The 26,476-nt window shown below is 49.4% G+C and overlaps 1 protein-coding gene across 7 annotated transcripts in view; it reads right to left on the bottom strand.

Moving 5' to 3' along the window:
* Window positions 1–546: 546 nt before the first annotated feature.
* LOC147626604 (calcineurin B-like protein 1) overlaps window positions 547–26,476 on the bottom strand; it is a 130,954-nt gene continuing 105,024 nt past the window's right edge. For 5 of the 7 annotated variants that reach the window (XM_086816669.1, XM_086816668.1, XM_086816667.1 and 2 more), the window contains exons 5-10: window positions 6,409–6,477; window positions 6,050–6,158; window positions 5,893–5,945; window positions 5,718–5,798; window positions 1,155–1,267; window positions 547–907 (exon numbers count right to left, since the gene is read on the bottom strand). In XM_086816669.1, coding sequence (XP_086672795.1) covers window positions 844–907; window positions 1,155–1,267; window positions 5,718–5,798; window positions 5,893–5,945; window positions 6,050–6,158; window positions 6,409–6,477 — 489 coding nt within the window. In that variant the 3' untranslated portion in view covers window positions 547–843. The remainder of the gene's footprint in view (window positions 908–1,154; window positions 1,268–5,717; window positions 5,799–5,892; window positions 5,946–6,049; window positions 6,159–6,408; window positions 6,478–26,476) is intronic. The other 2 variants (XM_086816672.1, XM_086816673.1) reach the window with 1 other exon arrangement.

The raw sequence follows: 26,476 nt of genomic DNA, 5'->3' as shown, positions 1-26,476 counted from the left end.
CTCCTTGTTGGTGCTATGACCACGGATGCATTAGACAGTTGCGGAGGGTGATCCACAACTTATGGTCAAGGCTTGATTTACATTAAGATACCAGGGCTAGAGTTGCTTGGGAAACTATTATCCCTCCCTATCATGAAGGGGGATTGAACATACCTCATTGATCCAGAGATCCAGTGCAAAGTTGCAAGTTAGTGGTTAGAGCATTCCTTCCTAGTACTGAGCCCTGGAAAGATTTCTTTATGTACCATATTCTTAGATGTGTCCCTGAGAGCGGTGGTGACTAGAGGCACAACACATTTTATTTTCTCTGAGGCAGATTACTGCACCCCTCCTCCCCACTGGTTCCTTCCATCATTCCAGCTGGTGGAGTATGAAGATTCCCTCGCACAAACTGAAGAGGCAACCAAAGCCCTCACCATGTTTATTTTAAAAAATGAATATCATCAACCTACCTATATTCAAACTATGGTATTCACCCCTTGTTTTTGACTCTGACCTCAAAAAACCCAACTCTCAAACAAATGGTGAAGCCCATACTACATATTTGTTGTAGGTCTATGAAAACTTTTACATACAAGGGAATGTACCACTCTCAAACAAATGGTGAAGCCCATACTACATATTTGTTGGAGCTCTATGAAAACTTTTACATACAACAAGGAAATGTACCACTCCTGCTTTGTCAAAAGCCACAATAATTTGTGGCAGCAGTCTATCAATGCCATTAGCATACCAGAGACCAGATTATTGTCCAGATAGGAAGGTGGCATTTGGCATTTTGCGCCCTAAAAAACCGAAGGGAGTATGGAGGTAACCAAAGGCAATCCAGCACCATTATGCATCCTAAGCAGATAAATCATCAACTTTGGAATGGAAGATGAAGCTTGGGAATGTAGTTGTAATATCCCTGCAACGAGACAAACAATATCTAAGGCGAACCACTTGGTCTTATCTAAACACAACGATAACTTTGCTCCCATCCATTACCACAACATGCTTAAGAGACTATAGTCTTTTGTAAAGCAAGTGTATTTACACCCATGGCACACAAAGGTGGATACATGGCAAGCATGCTCATTTGTAGAGCTAGATCACAAGCTTGAATCAAAGGTAAGCAAAGACACGTGCAAAGGAAAAAGATGGTGTGGCCGTACTTGAGATAGGGTAATGTCATCATCTTTATGAGAGCAGGATTGCGATAGACAAAGTTTCTCCATTCGTCTTTGTCGATCTTGCCATCTCTGTTTATATCTGCATCTGCAAAAGTCTACAAGTGGAGATTGTACAACAAAATAGGCTTAGTGGATAGAACGTCTCTCTCTCTCTCTCTCTCTCTCACACACACACACACACACACACACTTTTTTTTTGTAAAACCAGTTGAAATTGCATTATATCATAAGTGTACAAAAGGGTTTGACATCAAGAGGATGTCTAAACCCTAGAACTTAAAAACAACAGTGAAAAAGTTCTATGCAAGAACAGGGCAGTGCTCAAGAAAAGAGCCTATGCCCTATCCATCAGAAACTGTAAAAGAAAAGCTTCTCTCTCTCTCTCTCTCTCTCTCTCTCTCTCACACACACACACACACACGCACACACGCACACACACACACATTCAGGCGTAAGACCTTCATGGTATTTCTTTATGTACTGGGTGTCATAAGCCATTTTGGCCTTCTGGAGACGTTAATAGAACTCTCTCTCTCTCTCATCCGGCAGAGACCCATGCTAGAGCTCCTAGGATGATTACCACTCCAGCCATATACTGTTGTACTCACTGTCACTTTTGTACTCCCCCATATTCATGTATTCATGTATCCATGTACTCATGCACCCCATTTTGACTAGTAGCATTAGCTTCCCACTCTCCCTAGTTGCTGCTTCCGGATGCTCCCTACTGATGTATTGTAGGGCTAGATACTTACCTTCGGTCCTTTCTTTTCTTTTCCAGATAGTGTATCAGATGTCACATGGTTGTAACTTTGGTCTCATAGGTCACTTTGGCCTTTTGAAGACATTAATATAACATTTCATTTCATTTCTCAGAGGATGGAGGCCCTCAGTGACACACATTGGCAGTACTAGGCCCACCCCAACCACTCCGCCTCCCACATCACATTGGAATACTCCAATTGTAGCAGACTAGATGTCTAAGGCTGATTGAGCCGAGGCAATCCTCCATATGGCAGCTACAGGTCCAAAAGATGCTCTAGACACATAGGAGTGCTCCACCACAAGCACAAAATATAGAGAGCCTGTATGAGGTCACAGATGCAGAGGCTACACCTTGGCCCCCATGTTTTTGTAGATAAAGAACTTGTACCTAAGATGTTCAGAGGCCAGGATACTTGCACAGACATACATCACATGCCATGACGATCACGATTGGGCAGGTCCACCATCCTGTGCCGACCCATGGCCTACCTTGACCTCTTAGAGTCACCCTAGACCGCGCCCACCAGCTACAACACACTCGATGTCCACGGGGGCCTGGTCCACAGCAGCCCTCCACATGACACCTCCAGATTGGGGAGATTCTCCAGCCACCAACATACCTTCCCATTGGTAGTGGACATGGCGAGTCTCTCTACAGTCCTATGCTAGACATCCTAGATGGATGGGGATGACAACACACCTGCATGAGCTCCTTTGTATTGCATTGATATGGAGATAAACCTTTCACATGTATCCACCATGCTCCCCATGGTGCCAGCTATGATAATGTACCCAGTTTCATTTTTTTTGTTTCCATAATCATGTTCTCATGGCACTATTGTAGCTCTTTATGGTCTCATAGACCCTTTGGGTCTTTTAATAAAACTCTCCCTCTCTCACTTTTTTTTTTTTTTTGGTAAAAAGCTATGTTTTATTGCTTCATTGTACAAAGAAAAAATGAGACAAACTTCTTAAAGAGCAGTCACACAAGTTAAAAGCAATGCCCCCATACCCCTCACAAAAGAGGGCGCCCAAAATATGATGTGTCCACATTCTCTCATAAATGGGGAGCTTGGTTCAGTAGATTGTCCACCCATCTTATAAGTTGTGCACCCTGTTTTTAATGTAGTGTCTACCTGCCATCTATACATTAGCCACAAAACCTTAATAATGAATAAAGGGTTTGGGTTTTATGCTTACCATCTACGAAACCCATAGAAATCACATGTTACGTGTTCAAGCACACAAGTCCACAGGGTTCAGACATCCTTGGCAGCATTGGCTGGCAAGTTGGGATGAAAAACAAAGCCAATTGGCCGTCATCGATCTGATCCAGATGGATACTGTCAAACAAAGACTAATGCAAGGATTGACGAAAGTAGTGCTATGTTTATGTTTTCTTTCTGTTTTATTTTCCATTCCATCATGAGATATGCCATGGACATTATTGTATCACTTTGGTCTCATAGGCCCATTGTGTCTTTAGTAGACGCTTAATATATCTTTCTTTCTTTCTCACACACACACACACACATCCACATGATCACTATAATGTGTCCACATGATGATTATGATGCTGAGATATACACATAGATAGTCTCTTTTTGAGTTTTTCCATGGACTTTCTATACAACTTTTGCCCTCATAGAACCATTGGGTATTTTGAACACAATTGGAAGGCCTCCACAGTAGGGATGCCCGCTATCGCCCACCCTCTTTGGACTGTACATTGATGCAGTCTCTGATTATGTAGATAGATTGGGAGGCCCAAGGGCATGCCTGGCAGGGGTGTTGATACCCAACTTGTTATATGCTGATGATATTATTCTAATCTCAGACTCTCCGGAGGGATTACAGAGACACCTGGATGCATTACAGGCTTTCTATGCGGATAGAGATCTAACAGTGAACCTTGGGAAAACCAAGGTTATGGTGTTTAACACCACACAGGCATGGGTGACGAGATCAGAGCCTCAGTTCACTTTCCGAGGGGAGCCGGTAGAGTACGTCAGGTCATATGTCTACTTGGGAGTTACTTTCACAGGACCGCGTTTCTCCCTGAAGGAGGGAGCAACAGCTAGATTAGCTCGAGGGCATGCAGCCTTGGGGGCACTTGAGAGGCAGTGTGCACACATACAGTTTCAAGAGCCACGCACCAAATTGTGGCTATTTGATACGCTTGTCACACCGACCCTCTTGTACGGAGCTCCAATTTGGGGACCCAATATACATCACATATCTCAGAGAGGGACAGATGAGGGATGGAGGCAAATGGAGAGACCACTTATTATGATGATTGCCCGCATGATTCGGAGCAAATCATCAGTACCACATGAGATTGTTCGGGCTGAGCTGGGTGCCCCACCAGTAGTAACCGAGGCCCTATTCCAGGCAGTTACCTTCTACAGCGGCTATGGGAGCTACCTCAGCAAGGTACTCCCGATTGGCATTGACCTCATCCATACAGCTGGCAGAGGATGGAGATACTCATTGTTGGTACACTCAGATGAGATCATGGTTTGACCTACATGGTTTGCAGATAGAGGCACTACCACCCTTTCAGTACAGTCTGGATTGTCCATTTTTGGATTTCACCCGCTCAGAGCAAAACCGCGTGATCAGGATGGATATCATCAGAGTGGACACAGAGAGGACATGTACTAGCCCCCTTGAGCCCTTGGGCACGAAAATGGCTCATTACAAGAGCCATTTTCTACACCTCTCACCGGATGATTTTATCACCCGCCCGGCGTACATGGATGTACACCTATCACATGGGATACGTTGTGCCATTGGACAGATCCGGACCTCATCACACCAGCTACAGATTGAGACAGGGCGATATGTGCTTCAGATCGTGGATGACCGCATTTGCCAGCTATGCTACCAGGAGGTAGAGACAGAGGAACACTACATGTGCCGATGTACAATCTATTATGAGATCTGAGGGAGATATCACTGCCTCTTCCGAGAGGGTTTTGGGCCGTTACGCAGGGTCATGGAGTTTGAGGATCAGAGATGCCTGGGATTCTTTCTACTTGAGCTCAGGAGACACAGAGAGACCCTCTTGGCGGCAGATAGGAGGCTGAACCATGATGTACCTAGACAGAGGACCTTGACAGATTTCTTTGGCACCAGCACCAGAGCAACCCAGCCCACACACCTCCTGATACCTCCTCCATTGGGCCATCAGGGCACCAACCACGCTCCCAGGGAGTCACCACTGATAGAGCAGTTATCTTATGTCGTGCCCGTCGGCCACGCCCACCAGGATCCCGACCACGGCATCCTCACCATCGCGAGATCAGAGCCATTATTGCTTGGCATCGGAGGCGCCTACCTCGCTTCTACGACCTCTCCATTCTAGACAGCCCCATGGCGGAGATACTTGATCTAAGGAGAGGGCAACACTTCAACTGATCAGCATACATGGATCTACCTGATATACATTTTTCAGTATTTTCCAGTATTTTCTACTCAGTATCATCTCGGAGTCTTACAGTTCTGTTCTTATAACTGTAGGACAATCAGTTTATTGTACTTTTTAGTCTCATTTAGTTGTTCTCTTTGATGAGACACCAACTTCAGATGTATTTTCAGTTTTGGTCTCATAGGCCACTATGGCCTCTTAGAGACGTCAATATATCATTTCATTTCATTTTCATTTCTCTCTCCCCCCAGCAAAAGCATGCTAGTTTTAGAAAATTTTCTCAAATGACCATGCCAAGAGAAGAGCATCTTATTTGGGTAAGCTCTAAAACAGACACCAATTAAGGATACCTTATCTAGAATGATGTCAATCACTTCATTCGATAACTCCATATTGGACTCCGCCAATAGTGCAACCAACATCAGCTTAACCTGTCACCACACAAGCCATACCAACCAACATCCTTCAGCACACAAGAGGAGAGAATGAATATGGAATAATTCAAGATTTAATGCCAAAGATCACCTCTTCTCTTCCAATCTGTCCAGTGTGTCTCAAGTCATATAGCTTAAATGCAACTGCTTCCAGCACAAGAAGAATGTTCATAAAAAATCATGGGACTCTGTCATTGATGAGAGCATGCTATCAACTTGAATGTTTGAGAATGTCGTTAAGAGCTTACAATCAACTTTCTCCTCCTCAGAAGTATTTGGATGGAAAACACTTAGGCCCCTAACGAAATCCCCAAATTCTAGCACACCATCTCTTTTGGCGTCAAACACATCAAATACCTGGCCATTCAGACCAATCCAATTACCAAATACACACACTTGAACAACTCCTAAATTACTTTTTCTCTGAGAGAGATCTTCTAATCCTACACACACACACACACACACACACCCATGCTCCTGCACCTCATAATGTCATGAAACCGGCAGGCAGCCAGGATCCAACTTGGGTTCTCCCCCCAAAATTCCTATGCTAAAACCGGTGATCAATTCTAAAATCCTTAACTATCCACTACTTACAAGAGTTTACCAATCTTGTTCTTTCATTGAAGGTGGGCATCCCAAGAGAGGTACAGCTTAACCCTTCTGTTAAGGCATACTAACGCAACTAACAAAAATTAGCCTAGAAATCCTATCTTCATGAAAGACAAACTGAAAGAATAATTGCAGTTATTTAACAACAAACAAACACAAACAAGGTAGCACTAGAAAAAGTTTTGCAAAGAATATGAGGACATAAAGAAAAGATACAAATTTCTGAACATTCAAAGTTCAAGTAACAGAGTAACTAATAAAACAAGAGACTTAGCAAATTGTAGTTTAAATCAATAAAACTAGTCTATAAGCAAATGGGGGAGAAAAGAAAGAAAGAAAAAAAGACAATGACGCTAGGACTCCTAGGGGGATGACCACACCTCGAACAGACTGCTGGCTATCTCCAATGGCCAACCAAGTGCTAACCACCAAGCTCTGATGTGCCAGCCCCACAGAAAGAGAGTGATCTTTTGCGCCCGAAAACTCTCCCATAGCTTCTTCCAGAAATCTCAAAGAAACTCAGGAGGGAGTCCCTGGGACTGCCAGTGTCCTGTTACTGCTGGCATGCCCTCAACCTCTAGCATCTAGATCCCAAGGCCCAACCGTGCGGTGTGGAAAAAAAGGGGGTACCACGAATCTCCTCCCTGTCATCTAGATCATGCCATGTCCACTCCCTCGCCTCCCACTATAGGCACACAAGAGGACGGCCCTCCCGAATCCACAAACACCAAAATCTCTCTTTGGCCACCTTGGCCGGTGGCCCGAGAGAGGATGGCACTCCCGAATCCACAAACACCAGAATCTCTCTTTGGCCACCTTGGCCGTCATTGGCCAAAGATACATGGCCCTCCTAAATCCACAAATGCGTACATGTGGAAGGGCTTCATGGAAGGGTAGATACCCTAGTGAGAGTGATGAAGTCTCATGGAAGGGTGGACACCTTGGTGAGCATTTCTAGTACCTGTATGGGCGGTGCTCGAGACATGTTCTGCACAGTTGGGAGATGGAATCCAATATATTGTGCATAAAGCATTTCTGGATCAATGCCACAATGCAAGAGGTTTTTAGACGCATGAATGCCCATTTTGGGTTTTCATTCACACATGCGCCCCAAACACAAAAAAAACAAAATGCTATGCAAAGGGTATGCAAGATGGTAAATGCTATGCAATGGGTTTTCACATGAGTAGTGCCCTCATGGGGTTTTCACTGACTCATGCACCCACTACAACAATGATAAATAATCTGAATGGAGAGGATGGTCCCCCTCTCAAGATGCTGAGGGTGATGGTGGAGGACCAATGCCGATCCGCTCGCGAAGACGCTCGAGGATGGGCCGGTTGACGGACTTTGTAAGGATGTTGGCATGGTTGTCCGCCGTAGGAATGTACTGGAGCCTGATGATACCAAGCTCACCTGTTCCCTAGTAAAATGAAAATGGACACCAACATGCTTGGTACGGTTAGAAAAGATAGGATTGCCGGTGAGGGCAATCGCACTCTGACTGTCAACGAAGATGGTAGAAGCGGTGTCAATGGGAACGCCATCTTCTCAAGAAGCTAACGGATATACATATCCTCAGTGGTGGCATCATAGAGGGCCCAGTACTCGGCCTCAACTGAAGAACCTGCAACGGTATCCTGCTTCTTGCTAGGCCAAGAGCAAGGGCCAGATCCAAGTGAGTACAAATAACCACCATGAGAACACTAGGAATCGATATCACCGGCTCAATCGGGGTCCGTGTACACCACGCAGGGTGATCCCATGACTGTAGTGAAGTCCAAACATATAGGTGCCTGCTAGATAGCGAACAATTCGCTGAACTCCAATGTGGCTCCTTCGGAGCATTGAAATACTTTTTTTTTTTTTTTTTCCGGGAAAAAGATCCTTCTATTAGTTAATGAGAAAACGCCATAAGGCTACAAAGCTCACCTTGCAAGGAGGGATAGAACACAGTGAACTCCTGAGCTCCACCCCCGTGGCTAGCCGCTCTCTGGGGGGGGCTACCTAGTAGTACATGTGGGAGGTGAGAAAAGCCAGACTGGAGGCCTGTAGTGCCAAGTGACATCCTCGCCCCTCGCGGTGAGGAAAGGACCAGGGTGCCAAGTGCGGAGGAAAGCCTTGCGGCGCCCTCTCATGCGATCCGAGTCGCCCTGGAGTTTCCCCCAGTGTCCTCTCAAGGTGTGAATGATGTCCACCCAGAGGGCCTGTATGACCTCCGCCGGTGGAGTCGCCTGGCGGTCAATGGCCTCCCTGCATCGGGCTCTCCATATGTGCCAAGCCGTCATGCTGCTAATCATCTCCCATCTGTGCCCGACCCCCTCCTGAGGGGCTGCCGATGAGAAGTCTGGCGTCGGAACCACCGCCATCGCCCTGTCAGAGACCTGGATGGTCGCGCTGCCAGGGACGTCCTCATATCCAAGGGCCGGGCCGCTGTCCGTGGCCCAAGCCACCGCACCCCACGTCACCAGCATCTCACCTGGTGAGCCTGCAAAAACCATCCTGAGAGCGCGCTGCCAGACCTGCTGAGCCTGTGGGCAATCCCATAAGCAGTGCCGCTGCGACTCCTGTGCATGGCCGCACCGAGGGCAGGACGCTGGGTGTCTGCCAAAAGCTAGCCATGCCCCCACAGCCAGTCCTCTATGCGCTGTGAGCCAGAGAAAAAGCGTCACCTTCCGGGGCCGGAAGCTGGCCCAAAGGCGCTGCCAGAAGTCCCTAAGAAAGGCAGGGGAGAGCCCCTGTCGCCGCCAATGCTCGGCCGCCGCCGGGGTGCTCGCTATCCTGTGCCTCTGAATCCGCCGCCCCAGCCTCGCTGTGTACTGAAAAAAGGGGATGCCTGGGCTGGTAGGGGCCAAGTAGGGATCTCGCCAAAACCACTCACCTGGATCCCACTGAAGGCGAATAAGAGGCCTGCTGTCCCAAGCCCATAATCTCCAAGAACAGTCCTCTCCTATCGAGGCCGGTGAGGGGTCTACATGCCACTGTCTCTGATGAAAGCCGACCACCCGCACCCTCTGAAGAATACAACCCTGGAGTCCATCCAATTCTAGTCGTGTCCTCTGAAGCTGGCCACCCTCTCCCACCTCGAAAGTGAGTGGGGCGACTCTCTCCGCTGTGCCGCAGACCGCTAGAAGGATCTCATGCCGAGTAAAGACACCCATCCACTGTGGAGGTGGAGGGTCCTGTACTGGGGTCCGCCACTCCCGGGGGATGGCCGCCTCAATGTCCTGTCTCATCAACTCTCTGCCCCTCATCCCACTGAGTCTCCTCTCCTGGGCCTCTAGAGGCAGCTGCTGAAAACATATCCAGTCGTCCAGGGACTGGGCTGGGCCGGAGCTTAAAGGGCCCCACGACACGTGAGACCGCGATCCAACCATATGGCCACTGGGAAGTCGAATCAAGGGGTTCCAGATCAATGGCTGCCTCAGGCGCTCCTCATCGGTGCCCGGAGGAGTCTGGAAGAGTGACGGCCTCAGATGCGACCAGGCCCTCAGAAGGCTAGCTGCAAAACGCTCCTCGAAGCCAAGGCCCACTCCTCTGGATCGCTGCTCTGTAAAGATCCACCTAATGCTGGGGGTCCAGGGGCCGCTAAGAGAGGGGGTGCGGCTGAGCATCCTGGAAACAAGAAACTCCTTCCACGGCTCAGCGCCTGGCAGGAGGCCACGAACTACCAACTTGCCAAGCAATGCTCGGCTTTGGCAAATAGGATCAACAATGCCCAGGCCGCCTCTCTCCCTCGGCTGAGTGATCACCGCCCATGCCACCTTGGCCCTGGCGGGCCGCCCGTCGCCACCGGACCAAAGAAAGTTCCTGATGAGCCGCTGCACCTGGCCAATGCATGCCCGAGAGAAGGCCCAGCAGGAAGTGATGTACCACATAGTAGCAAGCAGAACCTGGTTGGCCACAACTACTCGGCCAGCCAGAGATAAACGAGCGGTACTCCAATACAGAAGCTTCTTCCGAATGCTCAGAAGAAGGGGGGCTATCTGCTGCTCCGGAGATATGTCAATGCCCACATAACATCCCAAATAACGCACTGTAGTACCAGGGGGCAGCCACTGAAAACCGTCAACTGGCCTCCAAGTCGGGGGGGGCATAGAGCTGACCCACAGTCCACACGACTTGTGCCAGTTGATCAAAGCGCCCGAAGCTCTGCAAAACCTGTCCATGGCTAAGGCGAAGCGGCGGAGGTTCTCCTCACCTCCCTGAAGATAGACAGCAGTGTCATCCGCAAACTCCGAGTCTAGGAGCTCCTCCGAGGTACGGATGGGAAGCTGGAGGCCCCGCAAACCTGTATCCTGTGCCGTCGAAAAAGTGCTCATGGCCTCCGCCACAAAAAGAAAAAGAAAGGGCACTAAGGGGCACCCCTGCCGCACCGAGCGCGAGAGCTGGAACCTCTCTCCGCGCACGCCCTGTATCAGCACCTGGCTATGAGCCGATGAGTAGAGTGCAGAGACCCCACGGATCCACTGAGGGGGGAAGCCCATCCTCTCCATAGTGCCTTCCAAGAAGGCCCAGTCCACCCGATCATATGCCTTCTCGAAGTCGAGAAGGAGCACTGCCAGATCCTCCTGTCGAAATCTAGCCAGAGCCGTAGCCTCCCAGAAGGAGAAAATGTTATCCAGAATGCTCCTATCCTGGATGAAGCCAGTCTGCGTGGAGTGGATGATGTCCGGAAGGTGAGGCTGAAGCCGCCTGCTGATCGCCTTAGCTAGGACCTTGTAGGCCGTGCCTAGCAAGGTGATCGGTCTCCACTGTCTAATCTCCAGTCTGTCTCCTCCCTCTTTGGGGATCAAGTGGATCAAACCCTCAGCCATGCTGTCCGGCATGACTCCTGACTCCATAATCTCCTGGAATGCCAATCTGAAGCCCCTGTGTAAGAGGCCCCAGTACCTCTGGAAGAAAGCCACCGAAAGACCGTCCTCTCCTGGGCATTTGCCCCGAGGTAATGCCTGAAGAGCCTCCTCCAGTTCCGTATCCGAGAAGGGGGAGAGAAGGGAGTGCTGTAAATGGGCCGGCACAACCGGTCTCGTGAAGCTCCAGACTGCCTCCCGAGCCTCTCTCACCCTGTCATCTGCTGGCTCAGCAGAGAGAAGGTCCCTGTAAAAATCTGTGGCTATAGCCCGAACCCTGGGGGGATCCACCACAACCTGGCCATCAGCCTGCCGGAGACGCCTGAGACCCTCTCGTCTGAAGCGAGGCCCTGTCGCCTCAAAGAAATCTCGAGTCACTCTGTCCCCAGCCTGTGTCCAAAAGGAAGCCCGAGCATGGAATCGGAACTCCACCCTCCTCTCCTCGATGGATCTGATCTCCGTGCGAGCTGACTCCATCTGCTCTGAGATCCAAGGGCTCGTAGGATCCCTCTCCTGGAGTCTCTGGAGGGATGCTAGACTCCTCCGTAGGCTCCTCTCCTGCTCTCTGAAAGCCTCCAGCCGGTCCAAGGCAGCCTGTCTGAGCATCTGGCTAACCTCCTGCAAGCCACTGGCAAGATCGCTGGCTGCCGATCCTCTCCTGAACTGCAGCTCCTGCCAGACCTGCTCAACACCGATCGCAATCTCGGGCTCCTCTATGAGACAATCTGGAATCCGGACGCTCTGGCTCTGCTCTCCTCTCGTGGGGTCCTCAATCTGGAGAAGCACTGGATAGTGATCTGAAAACGAGGAGCCTGCAAGTATGCCCACTGTGCCACCTCTATCACAGGCCCACTCATCAATGTAAAATCTGTCGATGCGGGATAGGTTAACCCCTGTGGCCCGTCTATCCGAGCGCGAGAAAGATAGGCTCCCCTGCAACCTGCCAAACTCCGGGAGAGTCCACGGATCCTGGCCTCTCACCTGAAGCACTAGTTCCTCCCAGGCAGCTAGCTCCGGCCCATGAATGGTCTCCTGGCTGCCCCCCATCCTGTCCTCTGCATCCTCCAGCATGTTGCAATCCCCTCCGAGGCACCAGTGGTCTGCCAAGGGGAGGGACTGCCTAATGGTGCTCCAGAACTCGGCTCTCCCGGTCGCCCCATTAGGGGCGTAGAAGTTGAGGAAGCCAATGCGGTCTTCCCCAACCCGAAGGATGATCCACTGCGCACGACCCTGGACCAGAATGCCAGAGTCCACAACTTCAGATAGAAGCTGCTCGCTGACTGAGATGCATACTCCACCCTGGTTCCCCTGGGGGCCATATGCCGGTGACCAAAAAGTGTGACTCCTGCCTGGCAAGATCTTCCCGCAGGTGCGGGTACGCCCAGCAGAAAGGTGGTGCTCCTGGATGAAAAGGATATCGATGGGTCCTCCAACGAGAGCCCTCTGGATCTCCTGGCGAAGTCTGCCCCGGCCAATGTAGCAGCGATGTCCACCGAGACCCTGGATGTTCCATGAGAGGATCCTCATGGATGAGCTATGGCAAGTGAAGCAGCCTCCACTGGCTCACCCCTCTCAGCCGGCCCGGATGATCTGCCCTCCACTCTGTGAGTCTTGGGCGCCGGCTTGGAGGGAGAATAATCACTGTCTGTCCGGGTGCGGAGTCTCTCCAAAAAAAGGGTGACCTGTCTCTGTGTCCAGCCCCACTCCGCCTTCGCCCTGTCCAGGGCATAGGCGTGAGACCAATCCTCTGCATATATGTATCTAAAGGTAGGCTGCACCCTCGGGGCGGCATGGAGGAGAATCAGAAGCACCGCCTCAACTGAGGTGTGGACCGGATCCGCCCGCCAGTCTCCTATACCAAACAGGCTCATGCGGGCTGAGTGTAATCGGGTCTGCAATAGGTCCGTGAGCCCCAAGTCACTGAAGTGATGAGAAAACTCCAGTATCTGATCACGCAAAACTTCCTCTACAGAGTTGCAATCCCATGCTGTGTCTGGGGCAACACTGAGAGGAAAGGAGAAAGCCACCATGCTGCTCACCACAGAGGGAGAACGAGAGGGATGGCACACCACGCAAACTCGCAAGGGCGCGACCAGTGTCTCGAACGGGCCAGCATCCAGCTGGAGGCACCTGAAAAAACCGTAATCCACTGGTAGCCCCATCACTCGCGGGGGCCCCCCAGGGGAGGCTGGAGAGAACTCTGTGGCGGGCGAGGCGAGGATCGCCATCTCCACCGGCCCGGAGTGGCGGTGGAACAGCCGCTGGACTGAGCTCTGGCCTACCCAGCTGCGCTGCCCCGGGGCAGTGGGTGGTCTGGCGAAGTATCCTGGAGAGGCCGAAGGAGGGATGGGGGCTCGTGGCGAGGAGGGGGGAGAGCGAGGAGAGGATGGAGAGGCATCTGCCAGAGGATAGGTGTCAGGGGGGGCCGCCGGGGGAGGCGGGAGAGGGGGGGCTGGGGGGGGAGACGGAAGGGTGGAAGGAGTGCTCTCCGGGTGAGGGGAAGGGGAGCCGGGGGTCGAAGAGTGCGGCCCAGGATCCTCAGGAATCTGCTCCAAGGAGGGTGGGGGGCCCCCCGCGGGGGGAGGTGGGAGCGGGGTCTCCACGTGGGAGGCTCCACCAGCGGCCTCAACGGGCACTGAGTCTGAATCCTCGTCCATCGGGGTGGGACCTGCTGGCCGCCTATCCCTGACAGGAGCATAAGTGCGGATAGGTGCCTGTACGCCAGCCGGAGTCGCCTGTCCGCCAGCCTGTGCTGCCTGCTGGCGTCTGCGACGACGGTCCCTGCGGGCCGGGCGTTTCCGCCGGCGAACCTCCTGCCATCCGCCAGCCTCCTGGGACTGCGCGGCATCCTCCGCCGGGGCCTGCTCGTCAGATGATGGCGCCTGCTGTGACGAGCCAGGGATGTCCGGTCTCTGAAGTGGATGGCCACCCCTCGGGTCTCCTGCAGGGGGTCCGGAGGCGGCATAACGTGAAGGATGAGCCCCCTTGCGGGGACAGGCGCGTGCGAGATGGCCCATCTCCCGACATATGTAACACTGGCCGGGGAGGCCCGAATACTCCACGCGCTGTATCATATGTCCTCCAGAAAGACAAGGGAGAAGGATCGTCTTCGGGAGGGACTCCGGTGACGGAACCACAACCCGAATGGCCGGGAGTCCTGCTGCCCGAGCAATCACTGAAGCCGCTGTCTGAGGCGTCTCCACCACCTGCCCGAACGCCTTGCCAATGGATGACAAGAGGGGCAAGTACTCCCTACGGAGTCCAGGAAAACAGATAGTGACGGGGAAACCTGTCGCGCCTGCTAGCGGGTCAGAAGCGGGGTCGAAACCATGAGTCCATCGCGCCAGGAACGCCCGGGAAGAGCGGAGGGCAATGGGGCTCCGAGCCAGCACCATCTGAGCTGCCTGTGGGGACTCGAAATCCACCTGATAGTAGCCACGTCCCAAAAAATCCACGCTGACGATCTTGGCGGGCACGCCAACAAGGCTGCCTTGCAGAAGGTCGCGAAGCTCTCTCCGCATCGGACGGCTACCCACTATCTTGCAGACCAAGGAGGAGGCCTCAAGAGCGGAAACTGTGGAAACAAACAACTGAAGATCTTCAGCTGTGAACTCCAGACGGAGACCGGAATCGGCAGGGTTAATCGGAGCGGCTTCCATGGAGTCCTCCAGAGGGAAAAAGCCAGAAACCGGGGTCACCAACGGGAGGGACACAGCCCTGCGAGGAAAAAAGAGAAGCGGCGGGTTACAGGATAGCGGGGGCGGGGCGCGGGGGGGGGGGAGCTGAGGCGGGGAGGAGTTAACGGTGGGCGGAGGGGCGGGACGGAAGGGAGGAGAAAGAGGGCGGAGGGGGGAGAGGTGGCGAGGGAGAGAAGAGAGGGGGAGGCGAAGGATGAAAGAGAGGTGGAGGAAGAAGGAATGGGGAAGGAAGTAAACGGCGGGGGGAGAGGCGGGGAATGCAGCGAGGAGGGAGGCGAAGGAAGAGAAGGCGGGGGGGGAAGAAAGCGAAGAAGAGGAGGGAGGCGGGGGAGTGAAGGCGGGGGGGTGAAGGCGGAACGCGAGGCAGAAAGCGAAGAAGAGGAGGGAGGCGGGGGAGTGGAGGCGGGGGGGTGAAGGCGGAACGCGAGGCAGAAGGCGGAGGGGAGGCGGCGCAGAGGGGTGCGATGAAGAAGGCGGGGGAGAGGGCGGAGGAGACCGCGGAGGGCAGGCGGGGGGGGGGAAGGTGAGGCGCGATGGCGAGAAGCAGCGGGGGGGGGGAGAGCGGAGCTCGCAGGCGACCTTGAGTCGTACTTTTGGAGCATTGAAATACTGACTTAAGATGGATGTGCAATTGGAAATGTCACGTCTAGAGTGTGTGAGCCATATGAGTTTCCCAACCACTTGGCGGTAGGCTCGCTCTTCATGTGGTGGTGAGTCCTCTTCCTTTGATAGTTTGATGGTTGGATCCAGTGGGGTAGCCACAGGGATAGCATCATCAAGAAAGTAGGAAGTAATGAGTTAAAGACAATACTTTTGTTGTGACACAAAAATACCATTAGGATGTTGGACTACCTCCATGCCAAGGAAATATGAGAGAAGACCGAGATCAGTCATCTCAAATGTTCGTCTCAACTGTGCCATGATATCAGCCACTTTGGCTTGATGTGATCCAGAGATGATGACATCAACATACAGCACTAGATAGCAAACCATCCCCTAATCTGTGTGGATATAGATATTGGGATCACAGTGAGATGATTGAAAACCTTGGTTGCGTAAAAATTTGTCGATGTGATGATACCACGCTCGGGCCCATAAAGAGCTTTTATGAAGGCGGAAGACTTTGTCCTCATACCCGGAGAGCGGGAAGCCCGGAGGTTGGTCAACATAGACTTCCTCCTCGAGAATGCCATTTAGGAAGGCACTCTTGACATCCATCTGATAGATTGGCCATGTGTGGTGTGCAACCAAATTGAGTAAGAGATGGATTGTCGTCATTCGAGCTGTAGTTGCGAAGGTCTCGTCGAAGTCAATGCCTTCTTTCTGGCGAAAACCTTGCACTGCAAGCCGGGCTTTGTACTTGTCCAAGGTACCATCGGCTTTAAACTTGGTGCGAAAAATCTATTTGGGTGCCAATGATCATCTTATGACGAGGGCAATCCACAAGGGACCACGTGCCATTACAGTCAATACTTTCCACTTCTTGTTCCATAGCCTGTTTCCAGGCTAGTTGTTTGATTGCCTCTTTCCACGATGTTGGCTCATCATGCACATGCCCTGTTCTTGCAAGAACTCAATAAATTGATGGGAGATAAACTCACCACCATTGTCGCTAAGAGCAATCCCAATTGAGACGCCCATTTGGTTAGTGACTAACCGAACCCGCGTGGAAAAGTATTGGAAGGCATCTGATTTATGCTTCATGAAATACACCCACATGTACCTCGAATAGTCACCTACAATCAGCATGTAGTAGAGAGACCCATTCAAGAAGGGGGTTGGGGATTGTCCACTCAAGTCGAAGTGAATCAACTTGAGGATACCCTGAGCACGATGAGTAGCATGATGTGGGAACAATGTACAATGCTGCATACCCATTTGACATGGCTGGCAGACATCCTTTGTCAGTTTGAGGCGGGGTATGCCTTCAACCAATTGGTCTCACCCTTAGCAGGACGCTGAGAGATGAAAACGTTGGCATTGCATATGGTGCGTAGTAGTTCCACTGTCAACTATCCAAGTGCCACAAGGAAGAGTTGGGTGAGCTTCGATGATGGGCACAAGTTGATCATAAGGTGAAAAATCTGAACGAGGGCAGAAGCTTCCACACGCTGACTGCCTCGTCTGGTCCATTGTGCTTCCTTTCGGAAGAGTGGCCAGAGTCGACCTCAAATGTGACCTAAGCGACATTGGCCAAGGGGCCGGGATGTGGTGTAAGTGATGATCAATCAGACATCTCTTCCAAAGTGGCAAAGCAAACTGACTTGGGGGGGGGGGGGGGGGGTGGACCTTGAGCGACCTAACCAGTGGTTCACCACTAAGAAGATCTAGGCCAATTCGTACCAATGCCTTGTTGGTTCCCTGGTAGGGGACCCTGCAGAGTAGGTGTTGGAGTATTACCCCCTCTCGACCGGCAATTGGGGGCATTGTTAACATGCTTGAGTTATCGTAATTAACCAGAAGACACCAAGGCAGCTTCAGTAGTAGCAGCATAATTCGAGTTGTTGGTGTTGGGGTTGTTACCTCTATTTTCCTTGGCTTTAATGCCACACTCATCATCAACATGTCCAAGCATTTGGCAATGAGTGCATAATCTATTCTTTTTGGGAATATTTTGCCAGTTAGGGAGTGGGTGTCGAGGCAACGTTTTTGGTATCAATGGTGTTGCCTTGGGTTTTGCCTTCATTACCTGGGTTGCTATTCCCCTTCCCTTGCTGCCCTTTTTGACTAGAGGTGGTATTGGACACAACAGCCCCCTCTTGAGTAGAGGAGGAAGAAGATGACTTCTTGGGGTGAAATTGGTCATGCAACTGAGCGAAGCGCAGGAGTTGGCACTCGCTCTCATATAGGTTAGGCATAGGTTCTAAACTAATGGTCTGTGTGACAAAAGTAAAGAAACTAGGTGGAAACTTGTTCAGTAATGTAATGACCTGGTCTTCCTGAGACTTGGCGGAGCCAGTGGTGGCGTACTCCACATTAAGATGCCGGCACTCAGCAACCTTGGTCATCCCCCCCTTTGAGGGAGAAAATTTGGATTTGATGCTCGACCCTTTAAACCAAAGGAATACTTTTGGGGAGAATCGTGGCCCTTGGGGAGACATGCTATTATTGGCAAAAGGGCTTCTTTTGGAGGAGTCGCGCAGCAACCAGGGGGACGTTTTTTTTTTTGGCTCTCTGGCTTGGAAAAGAAGCTGGCGGGCAGTCTACAGGGGCTGAACTGCAGGCGTTTTCCGTTCTAGCAACAAGCCAGAGCACAGGGGCTGGACTGTCTCCTTCTCTCTTGCAAAAACAGGCGGACTAGATTGTGCCACTCTCTCTCTTGCAAACAGGCTGGCTGGACTGCTCTCTCTCTCTCTCTCTCTCTCTCTCTCTGGTGAAGCAGCGCAGGACTGCAGGCAGCTGCATGAGGTGCAGTACAGCAGGAGGCGGGACTGAATAGGGCCCACGCTTTCTCTCCCTCTCTTGGCAAACTGGAGGAACAAGCTGCAGACAGCGCATACAGGCACACAGCTGAGGGCAGGAGGTGGAGAAGAAGAAAGCAAGTCGCTTTCTCTCTCCTGTGTGTATAGGGTGGTGTTTGAGTCTCTCTTTTCACGGGCTCATGACTGTCTCGGAGGTGTGTCTCTGGCCCTTTGTGAGGGGAAGGGTTTGGTAGTTCGGAGGGTGGAAACAGGGCAAGCTTTTGGGCTGTTTCTAGAAGAGTTCATGGGCCGTTCCATGGCTGGCTGCGTGCATGGGCCAATGGGCTGCGTTTTCAGGGCCTCATGGATTTACCATCTTGGCAGATTAGAGGTGCAGAACAGTGTGGTGTTTTGAGCACAGGGTTGTGTGAAACCTCTATGCTAAGAGGACCAGAGGACTGGCAGTTTGGACATGCATATGTTTCAGCCATGTATGGCTATTGTATTCAGCTGAACTCTTTTTGAATGTGAATAAAGAAATATCAAAAGGTGCGCCAAGCTTTGGGGCCATCAGGTGTTGTGGCTTTTGTGTAGGAGCACTCTAGCTCCCTTTTACCTTTTTACGTTGCTAATTTACAGCTGTGTTTGGGCGACCGTTAGTCTATTGCACTTAGGCTTCTACTAAAGGCTAGTTTCAAGGTTCCGTTGCCGGGACCATCACCAACTTTCCCAAGGGGGTGAGCTCATGGTTGTCTCGAAGAAAGTCGCACCTGTAAATTTCAGCACGATGTCTGATCAAGAGGAAGAATGACTATGATGAAGAGGAAGAGCAAGAGACCACTCCTGAGAGGAAAGAATCTGAGGATGTACATGCCTTGAGCTGCTTTTCCTCGTGGCAATCACACCGAGTCCTCGAAAGTGAGAAAAGCTGCGACTTTTCTCAAGGGCAATGCATTGCAGTGGTGGTCCGCTCTTCTCTTGCAGGGCATAGCACCAACTACTTGGGTACACTTTAAACACGTGTTCTCTTCTGTGTGGCTCACAGCTACATTTGAGGTGGATGTAATGACAGCGTGGCATAAGTTGGATGCATCGAAGTGTGAGAATCTGGAGGATTATAACAAGAAGTTTTGGAAAGCTCTACTCCCAGTTACTTCTTATCATGCAATGCCATTGTTTGACCAGGTTGAGAAGTATTGTTGTGGATTGCCCAAGGAAGTGCGTGACTATTGCATTAAGACCCGAGTAACAAATATGTCGCAAATGATAGAGAATGCTATGACAGCAAATGCGTTACTCACTGGGGTTTCAACAGGATTGAAGGGCAGCAAAAGCACTCGCAAGAAAACTAAGGAGTCAGTGCATGCACCTCGGAATGCAACAGTGCTTGCAAACAAGCAGCGTAAAATGTTACCAATGCCTAAGAGAACTCCTGAGGAGAAGCAAGCTTTATTGGATGCCAAGAAATGCTTTTGCTGTACCGAAGAGGGACATATGTCTTTCATTTGTCCTAAGCGTAAGTCCAACAAGGACTGTGACACTAAAGGGGAGCCCAAGCCTAAGAAACCAAAGCCTTCTGCAAGGTTAGTTCCTGATCTTATTGGGAAATAGCCAAGTGGTGAAGAGACAGAGTTGTGCAGAGCATGGAGCAAGGTCAGAGATCAGACTGCTTTGATTTTCTTTGACACGGGTGCTAGAGCCAACTTTATCTCACCAGATTTAGCTGGCAAATTGGGGATCCGTGTAGAGGAGATGGGGCCTATGTATGAGGCAAATATGGCTTGTCTTGGGTATGCAGAACCCGTTACCCCTATCATTGGGAAGTTGAGGCTTCATGTGCAAGGTTCTGTTGACAGTGAGGAGTTTTATATCATGCCACTTGATGTGTGTGATGTTTTGTTGGGTATGCCATGGTGCCATAGGATACATGCGGTGGTGGATTAGTACAACAGGAAGATTACTTTGACTCATAGAGGGAAAAGAGCACATTTTGGATGTAAAGCTTAAAGGAAAATCTGTTCCTATTGTATAGGCTTCGGCCGTTTCATCAGTACACATGTGCGTAGATTATAGAACGCTAAACAAGAACACTATCAAGAATCGATTTCCTATTCCAAGGATCGATGACATTTTTGACCGCTTACAGGGTTCTACAATCTTTAGTCAGATAGACTTGAAAAGCGGGTGTCACTAGATCCACATTAGACCCGAGGATGTGCATAAGACAACATTTCGGACCACCTTTGGGCTATATGAGTTCTTGGTCATGCCCTTTGGCTTGACAAATTCTCCCGCCACCTTTAACAAGATGATGGACAAGACTTTCCGGCCTCATCGAGCATTTGTGGGCACAATTCTTTGATGATATGATTATGCATTCACGCTCAGAGGAGGAGCATAGGGAACATTTGACCACAGTGTTTGAGGAACTCCAAAAACATAGGTTGGTCATAAATGGCAAGAAGAAGGAATTTTTCTTGGAAGAAATACACTTCTTGTCGCACATTGTATCAAAAGACGAAGTCCGTATGGATCCTTCGAAGGTAGAAGCAATTCTTAATTGGCAAGATTTGAGGACTGTGCATGATGTACGCAGCTTTTTGGGGTTATGTTCCTACTATAGGCGGTACATATGGCATTTTGTTGAGATTGCTTCGCCCCTTTATGCTTTGACAAAGAAGGGAACTATGTTTCGATGAGCTGATCGGAAAATTGCAGCCTTTAAGAAGCTTAAGGAAATGCCTACTTCGGAACCCGTATTGGTACTACTAGATCTCCGAAAGGCTTTTGTTGTCCAGTGTGATGCATGTAGGAACAACATTAGGGCAATTCTCATGCAAGAAGGACATGATATAGCCTATGCGAGTCACATATTGCAGAGTGCCAAGAAGCATTTACAGGTCAATGAGAAAGAGATGTTGGCCATAATTCATGTTGTTTCTACATAGAAACACTATTTGCTTGGGGCTGATTTCACGATGCAGACAGATCATCAGACCTTGGGTTATTTCCTCACGCAGACTAAACTTTCTGAGAAGCATATAAGATGGGCCAACTTTTTGTCTATGTTCCACTTTCAGATTGTGCATGTGAAAAGCAAAAAGAATGTTGTGGCAGATGCTTTGTCACACAAGCCACAAGTCTCAGCAGTTTCACTTGCTTATCATCATGAGCTTGATGGAAATCACCTTCCAGGCTAACTTCCAGGGACAGATGTCACGATGAAAGAGCAGGATGAGGACTTTGCAAGGGTCTATGATCAGGTGTCTGAGGATCAGTGGTACAATCATTATACTCTCAGGGATAGATTTTTGTTGATGCATGGTAGGCTGTGTGTTACCAAGAAATTACGGCTCAAGGTTATGATTGAAAGTCATGCTCGACCGTATGCAAGTCATAGGGGCATTGACACCATGGCAAAGGCAATTGAGGCTTTCTTTTATTGGCCGACCTTGAAACGTTATGTTAATGCTTTCGTTAGGCAATACATCATATGCTAGAAGGTTAAGTTTGATCGTCAAAAGGCACCTGTGCACAGTGTGTATCTATCGTGTGCTACACGCACACGAGACTAGCTTCGAGGTTTGGGGAAGCTTGGAGCTAGGCAGGTTGATTGGCGAGCTGAGTTAGGGATAGACTAACGGGCGGGCATCCAAGTATGGACGGACGGGCGCCCAAGTGTGGATGCTCGATGACCGGCCAAGAGCCTATAAAAGGGTGGCCAAGGTTGGTCATTAGTTCATAGAGTCTCGTGAGTCTTTGTGAGAGCTCTATGGTCAGGAGCCTGGATCTAGTGCAGACGTGCACCTTCTTTATGCAGCCAAGGCCGGCAACAGTCTCGAGGCCCGCGAGGGTAGCTTCGTGGCGGTATGGGACGTCACGAGGTAGAGATTGGTCAGTACGTCCATCTAGTTAGCTCAGCTCGTGGCTCGGTGGAACAGCCAAGACTTGTGGGCTTGCCCACGGCTGTCAAGGTTGGGAGGTGAGTCAGGCATGCACCCCCTTCACGTTTGTTTGGTTTGTTTGCAGGTTTCGAGTCTTGTACCAAGAGCGTTCTACGAGGTGATCCTATGGGGATTTGACAGTGGTATCAGAGCAAGCCTCAAGAATGAGCAAGTCGGTAGGTAGAGAAGAAGAGGCCAAAGAAAAGGTATGAGTTCGAGAAGATGGCTGTTTTTTCAGATTCAGCATGTTTCTTTGCATCGTAGGAACCCGTGATAAAGGTTGTGGTCTTGTATGGGTTGTTTGCTTTGCAAGAAGAAGGGCTTATATGTTTTTCAACTGTGTAACAGTTTGAGACAGAGAGAGAAGTAGAAAAGCCAGTCGGCTGTTTTTGTAAGAGAGAGAGAGAGAGAGAACTAGTGAAGGCTATTCAAGACTAAGTGGCTATGTGACGCCTAAAGGCTGCGCAGGCCACTTGAGTGAAGATGCCAGCCGCATGAAATCTGCACTAATCGTGTGCATGCGTGCTGGTACACGTAGGTGGTACTTGCAAGCAATCGAGGAGACGAGCACGTAGGCAGGCGAACCCGTACGTGTAGTCGGGCTGCAGGCGCAGGCGGCCAGGTACGTGTGCAGGCGGCCAACTACGTGCGCAGGCGGCAACGTAGGCAGGCGGACGGATGGCATGAAGATGGCGCAGGAAATAACGGAAAGCAAAGTCGCCGGGTGTTTTTTTTTAAGCTTTTGTTTTATTTTTTATAACTGTCACACACTGCTTTCAGCATTTTAACCTGCGCTTATGGGTTTTAATAAACCCACACTTTAGAAAAAGGGGTTTAAAAAACCTATGCTTTGATTTTTTGGTGTTTTTTTTAAGAATATATATATATATATATATATATATATATATATATATATATATATATATATATATATATATATAAACACAAAAGCAAAAGCTAAGTAAGCTTTTGGGGAAGCCTATAAATTCCCCTCAAGGAGGCTAGCCACACATCTCTCAAGCTCTCTAGCACTCTTCTTTGTGCAAGATCAAACTTTTCTCTCATCTTGCCCTCTTCAAGATGTCGACCCAAGAATCCGAGTTGGAGCCCATTCCCGAACGTGAAGACCTGCCGGATACGGAAGCCACCGATGTGGCGATCTTTTCAAAGATTTTGTTTCAAAATCAGATTTCCAAGAGTTTAAAGTTGCTCTCGAAGCTTCTTCCTCGAAACGTCAAGCACAAGTCGCCACGCAGATGCAGGCTTTACAGAACTCCATCTCTTTGTTGACCACTATCCTATCTACTCTTTCGGGTGTGGATACTTTGGCATCTGCTTTAGGCCCCAATATTACTCCGGAACAGTTTGGGGGACAAGCAAAAGCAGCGTACCATAGAGATAGTGGACACTTGGCTACATAAGTGGCAAGTCCATTTTCAGTTTCATCCATATGACGATGGCAAAAAGATCCAGTTAGCAACAGGTTTCCTCTCAGGCAAAGCTTTGCTTTGGTGAAAAAAACTCAACCCTAAACCAACGACTTGGGCACAATTCGAAGAAGTCTTCAAGAAAGAATTCCTCAAGAAAGAGGATGACTATGATATTTTTGTCCGGTTTGCTACTTTGACCATGACCTCGTAGAACCTCACTTATGAGATCTATCTCCAAAAATTTAGAAACTTGCAGATGAAAGCTACGAAGATGGATTCCACAACTCTTTTGGGTTTCTTCGTAGCCGGTTTACCCGACTCATACCGTTACAGGTTAAAAACAACAAATGCAAAACTTTAAACGAGGCTATTCATTCCGCTCGTATCTATGATGATACAATGGTCTCTTCCAAGTCTAAACCCGTGACCGAGCAGGGGAACAAGCACAAAAGGAAGTTCTCCGCACCGATGGCTAGCACGACGGAAGGAAAGTCTTCAGACCAACCTTCGAGGAATTCAACTTCGATCCCAACGAAGAAAAAACGTCTCCTTAAGGCTTTGAGGCTAAAGAAGGAGGGACATTGCTTCATCTGCGAAGAAAAAGGATATATGCGTAACGAGTGCCCGAAGCAAAAGGATGCCAAGACCAACGGAAGACCCAAGCCAAAGACAGCTAACCAGTTGTCTTTGATAGGTACGTCAATTACTGTACTTTCTCGCTCTAGTTCATGTTCTGATTGTCTCTTCAACTCTAAAGTTTTTGGCGTGCATGATCTTCTCCGAGTTTATGAAGAAGTGAATGGCCATAGAATCCACATTCTTCTAGACCCTCGCAACTCACACAACTTTGTTAATTACAAACTTGTGCAGAAATTGGGTCTTGACACAACACCCAGCGATCATACCTATGAGGTACGCCTACCTGCGGGTCGGCAAGTATGGGATCGAAAGGTGGAGAAGCTACCGATCCGGATTCAGGACTACGAAGATAATCTAGAGTGCTATATTATGCATCTAGAGCATGTAGACTTGTTATTAGGGATTGAGTGGTTTAAGACTCTTCAAGTCCAGATAGATTGGTCTAGTCATTTTTTTTCTTTGGAACATAGGACCACCCAGTATAGTATCTTAGGTGATTGTATACATCCCTCTCAGGGACCTCTTGTAAATACAGTTGATTTTGGAAATATAATGGATTCTTCTTTGTATAATGCTTTCCATTGTGTCTTGATTCCACTTTCTTCATTTCTCATACCTACTATGAATGTTAATGAATTAAGTGTGTTTGAAAGCAACGAATTAAAGAAGATACTTGATTTGTTTCAAGATGTATTTCCTAAGGAACTGCCATCGGGCTTACCACCCGAAAGGGCAGTAGATCATCGTATTGACCTGGTCCCTAGTGCTCACCCTGTTAGTATTCCACCTTACAGGATGAACCAAGCTGAGGAAGATGAGTTGGCCAAACAACTCGAAGATTATTTGAGGATGGGCCAGATCCGTCCAAGTAAATTACCTTGGGGTGCACCTGTGTTGCTTAGGAGAAAGAAGGACAATACCTGGAGAATGTGTATAGATTACAGGAGATTGAACAAGCTGACAATTAAGAACCGTTATCCTCTCCCTAGATCAGATGACCTGATTGACCGGTTAGCCGGAGCGGAGTATTTCACAAAGATAGATTTATGTACTGGCTATCACCAGATACGTATTCATGAAAGGCATGTTGAAAGAACCGCCTTTCAGACTAGGTATGGCCATTACGAGTTTTATGTATTACCTTTTGGGTTAACCAATGTTCCAGCCACTCTCCAGCAAACGAAGAACGATCTTTTTCGTGAACATTTGGGAAAATTTGTGGTTGTGTTCTTGGATGATATTTTGGTCGTACTCTTGAGGATCACGTTAGACACCTCACGCTTGTCTTAACTATCTTAAGACAGAATTGACTATATGCTAAGTTAAGTAATTGTGAGTTTTTCATGACAGACATCATTTACTTGGGACACAAGATCACTAGAGATGGATTGAGCATTGACTATGACCAAGTTCAAAAGGTTTTGGCCTGGCCTATACCGCAGAGAGTGAAACAACTTCGTTCTTTTCTCGGTTTTGTTGTTTTTCTTCGAAAATCTGTGCAGGAGTACTCTCAGCTCACACTACCGATGACCGACTTGTTGAAAGGTCGTGGACGTAAGTCAAATCAACCTATCACTTGGAATAACGATCTGGATATAGTCTTCAGACTTTTAAAAGATAAAGTTAAGGAAGCACCTATCTTAGCACTACCGGATCCTAGTAGGCCTTATGTTCTTGAGACTGATGCCAGTGACTATGCAATCGGGGCTGCTCTATTTCAAGATGGTAGACCTGTTGCTTTCGAGAGTAAGAAGCTAGACGACACTCAATCTCATTGGCCAACCCTTGAGAAGTAGCTTTATGTTGTCATTCACGCTCTCAAGGTTTGGAGACATTATTTATATGGCTCCAAGTTTGTGGTATTACAGTTAATCAAGTATGTGTGTGATGCCAATGATTTGAGAGGAAGGAAATCTCGATGGACTGAATTAATGCAAGATTTTGATTTTGAGATTCGTTATCGAAAAAGGGTCCATAATAGTGTAACAGTGTCACAAAATTCCTTACAGCTTCTATTTTTCTACTGTTCATGTGTGGCATGTGGAGCCTGACATGACATACATGTATGGCTAGTGTAGCCTGACATGGTGTGGCTGTG

The sequence above is a fragment of the Cibotium barometz genome, chromosome 22 (genome assembly GCF_041138505.1).
Source record: "Cibotium barometz isolate CiBa-2024 chromosome 22, ASM4113850v1, whole genome shotgun sequence".
Taxonomy (NCBI): domain Eukaryota; kingdom Viridiplantae; phylum Streptophyta; class Polypodiopsida; order Cyatheales; family Cibotiaceae; genus Cibotium; species Cibotium barometz.
Note: the sequence above shows the minus strand (reverse complement) of the source record. Positions and strands in the feature narration are given on the sequence as shown.